This window comes from Mandrillus leucophaeus, unplaced genomic scaffold (assembly GCF_000951045.1).
Source record: "Mandrillus leucophaeus isolate KB7577 unplaced genomic scaffold, Mleu.le_1.0 Scaffold407, whole genome shotgun sequence".
In the NCBI taxonomy this organism is placed as follows: domain Eukaryota; kingdom Metazoa; phylum Chordata; class Mammalia; order Primates; family Cercopithecidae; genus Mandrillus; species Mandrillus leucophaeus.
In genome coordinates, this window is record NW_012104332.1 from 819,585 (window position 1) to 823,850 (window position 4,266).

Sequence of the window (4,266 nt, forward strand, 5' to 3'; positions counted from 1 at the left end):
AAAAAAAAAAAAAAGTCTTGGGGTCAAATAGGATTAGAATACCCTGAGTCCTCTATATTCCTCCTAGAGCTTCACAATGCGCTTAGCATATCCGAGGCTCTGGGAAGTGCTAATAGAAATAGAAACTTCTTTCAATTTGCTTAGCACACTACTTTCCAAATACCTTTTTTTCTTTTAGTTCTGTAATAACATAATGATGATCCTACTCAACCAGAATTTTGTTTTGTTTTAGTTTTTGAGACAGGATCTTGCTCTGTCACCCAGGCGGGGGTGCAGGGGTGCAATCACAGCTCACTGCAGCCTCCACCTCCCAGGGACAGCCATTCTCCCCTATCAGCCTCCTAAGTAGCTGGGACCACAGGCACATATCACCATACTCAGCTAATTCTTGTATTTTTCATAGAAACAGGATTTGGCCATATTACCAGCCTGGTCTCGAACTCCTGGGATCAAGTGATCCTTTCGCCTCAGTCCCCTAGAACGCTGGGATAACAGGCGTGAGCCACTGTACCCCATTCAGATTTTTAAAATCATCAGTTTGAGAAATACTAACCCAGAGAGTGACCAGGATGCTGAGGATGTCTCGGAAATGAAGGAACTGAGATTGGGGAAAAGAATGTGCACTTGAACTCAGATCTGTTTTCTTTTCTTTCTTTTTTTTTTTTTTTTCTTTTTTGAGATAGAGTTTCCACTCTTGTCACCCATGCTGGAGTGCAGTGGCACAATCTCAGCTGGCTGCAACCTCAGCTCACTGCAACCTCCTCTTCCTCCCGAGAATCATTCAAGCAATTCTCCTGCCTCAGCCTCCCGAGTAGCCAGGACTACGGATGCACGCCACCACCCCTGGCTATTTTTTTTTTTTTTTTTCAATTTTTAGTAGAGACAGGGTATCACCATGTTGACCAGGGTGGTCTCGAACTCCTGACTTAGGTGATCCGCCCACCTCGGCCTCCCAAAGTGCTGGGATTACAGGCATGAGCCACCGTGCTGGGCCTCAGATCTGTTTTCTAATCCCAGCTCAGCCACTTAAAAGTTTCATGACCTTTCTCACCTGTAAAATGGGTATGAAAATACCGATCTTGGCCAGGCATGGTGGCTCACGCCTGTAATCCCAGCACTTTGGGAGGCGGAGGTGGGCAAATGACAAGGTCAGGAGTTCAAGACCAGCCTGGCCAATACGGTGAAACCCTGTCTCTACTAAAAATACAAAAATTAGCTGGGTGTGGTGGTGGGCACCTGTAGTCCCAGCTACTTGGGAGGCTGAGACAGGAGAATAGCTTGAACGTGGGAGGCGGAGGTTGCAGAGAGCCAAGATCACGCCACTGCACTCCAGCCTAGGAGGCAGAGCAAGACTCCATCTCAAAAAAAAAAAGAAAAAACAAATACCAATCTTGTAATGTTTTTGTAAAGACTGGCAATGGAATGTATAAAACATCTAGCCCATTGTCTAGTTCATCGTGTGCAAATAAAACGTTATGCATCTCTCTTATTATTGTTAATTATTTCACCAGGGTAAAAGAAAGCTAGAAGAAAGAGGAAGAGGAGTATCATGAGAGCTTTTCGTATAGAAGAGGGAACAGACTATGATAAACCCATCCAAATGGCAGGAGAGCTGATGGGGAGAACATTAACCCCAAAATATGGCACTTTGGTATTTGAGAAAATAGTACAAGCAGGAAGGTCTCTGATGGTCCTTCTCCTCTGCCTGAAGCTGGTCATAAAATATTCATTACAAAGGTAGCTTCCCTACACTCAGAGGAAAGAAACATCCTTATTTTAGAAGACTCACAGATGTCAAGAAGAATTTCAACCAACAGCTCTTGCTAAATTTCCCTTAGTTTATTAATATTAGGTTATACTTTCTTTATCCAATTATATTTCTGCATGACTGTCTACTCTTCATCAAACCTAAGTATAAAAATATGGATTTTTCCTTTTGTTTGGGTCATTTCTGAAGGCTCCCATGTCACATAAAATTTTTATTAAACAAATTAGTATGTTTCTCTATTGTTAATTTGTCTCTTGTTATATATACCTCAGCCATGTACCTGGCAATGGGTGAGGGAAAATACTACTTTTTCTCTTCTCCAGAACCCATAGGCAGAAGCTGTAAAAATGTATCTCTGCTTCTAGGAGAAAATGCTTTATAACGACTGAGCAGGCAAAGTTGAAACCATGCCTAAGGAAACATTGAGCTCCCTAGCAACGGCCTCCTTTAAATGACTGGAAAGTTATATAGTAAGAATGTTGTAAATTAGATTCTTACACTAGTGGAAGATCTCTTTCAAATCCCAGATTTTATTATTCTCATTTCAAAGAGGTACCTTCTCTCCACCCATACCACATTTCAGAGGTTTAAAGTCCATAAAAGTAAAGAAATACTGGATACTAAAATTTTACTCATAAAGCCCCTGATGACCTCCAAAGTTGGCAAAGAGAAAAACATCTACTAACCATGTTTAGTGACTATGAAGATTTGGTAAGTCAATAAAACCATTTGTTTCTTGTGTTCAAAAATATTTAGAAATGTACCTTGAGCTATTTACCATCTCCTTGTCTCTTGGTTCATTCTTTCCTTCCACTCACCTTAGGCCTGTGTGCTCAAGGACCACTTATTCCAGATATCCCACTTCTACTTCTAAACCTTCTTCAACACCGTATGTCTAGGACACCTTCATCTTCCTGTAAGTTTGCCCTCTACTTATATAGATACAGCTTTTAATAGCCCATTTCCTCTAATATTTTTAATTAAAATAGATAAGGAGATAGAGTCACATATTAAAACAATAAAAATATTAACACTCTGCTGAAAAATATAGAGCCTGAAAGATGATATATCTGTAATATTTGTGATCATGAGGTTTGGAAAAGCAAACAAGCATTCATCAAATTCTCCATTATGAAGTAAGCTGTATCTTAGTGAGTTTGGGTCGTTGATTTTGGAACTAAAAAATGCTGGTAACTTTATGCATGGACGGATAGATGGCTGTGCCAGTTATCTTCTATTTCCTTCATCCCACCCCTAGATCCACTCTCCCCCCTTCTCCAGCAAGCTGACCTCTATGAAGTGCTTCAAGGGACTCTCTTGCCCTCTGGTTTCCTGCTGGGGCTTGGCCAGTGAAAAGCAGTGGCAGGAGATGAGAGGAAGGGAGGGTGTGGTTGGGATGCTGGATACCTTTGTCTACCAAAGATCTCAGCTCTTTTAAGGTGACTCTACACACAGCCCCTGTCTCTGTCTCCAGTTCCAGGAAGTGATCCTTTCCTTTGCCATGAGGGGTGGTAACAGAGCTGTGCAGTTACTAGCCTCTGGGTGCTGCACTATGCCTTGCAGTTTCCCTACACTTATCTCATACCTTTATTTCTAGTCCTTTCATTAAACTATTCCCAAAGTACCACAGTTTGAATGTGAAGTCTTTTTCGTGTCAGAACTCTAATATAACAACCATCTCTAATGCTGAGCTTGGGCTATGGTTCTAAACAGTTTGAATCTTTTACCAGTGGAACACTGCATAGAGCCTGACATAAGACAGAGCATATAACAGAATGCATAACAGTGAGACCTAACTCATGTCCAGCACGAAGCTTGGCATAATCTTGCTGAAGTATGAATAAATTTGGCCCCTTTAGTTTATGAGTGAACACAGAGTAATAAATTGTGCTGTTCAAACAGCAGCACCAGGCTAAAGTGTAACCAAGGGAGAAGTGTGTTGTGTGGATATCCACTTTTGTGGACAAGGTTACACTAAATGAGTGACTGGGGCCAGCACAGTGGCTCACATCTGTAATCCCAGCACTTTCAGAGGCAGATGCAGGTGAATTGCTTGAGTCTAAGAGTTTGAGATCAGCCTGGGCAACATGGTAAAACCCTGTCTCTACTAAAAATACAGTAATTAGCTGGGCGTGGTAATGTGTGCCTGTAGTCACAGCTGTTCGGGAGGCTGAGGCGAGAGGATCACTTGAGCCCAGGAGGCAGAGGCTGAAATGAGCCAAGATTGCACCACTTCACTCCAGCCTGGGTGACAGAGAAAGAGTATGTCTCAAAATAAAAAAAAAAGGAGTGACTGAATTGAATCGTAGTCATTTCTGACTTGCCTAGTATTCATTTAGTTTTTAACTGCTTCAAGCATATCACCAACAGTATTTGAAATAATGTTTTGGCCGGGCGCAGTGACTCAAGCCTGTAATCCCAGCACTTTGGGAGGCCGAGACGGGTGGATCACGAGGTCAGGAGATCGAGACCATCCTGGCTAACACGGTGAAACCCCG

The 4,266-nt window shown here is 42.2% G+C and overlaps 1 protein-coding gene across 1 annotated transcript in view; it reads left to right on the forward strand.

Moving 5' to 3' along the window:
* The first annotated feature begins 2,455 nt into the window (after positions 1 to 2,455).
* The window catches only part of JMY (junction mediating and regulatory protein, p53 cofactor), a 117,932-nt gene continuing 116,121 nt past the window's right edge, over positions 2,456 to 4,266 (forward strand). Inside the window, exon 1 of the mRNA XM_011992212.1 lies at positions 2,456 to 2,479. Within this exon, the coding sequence (XP_011847602.1) occupies positions 2,456 to 2,479 (24 nt within the window). The remainder of the gene's footprint in view (positions 2,480 to 4,266) is intronic.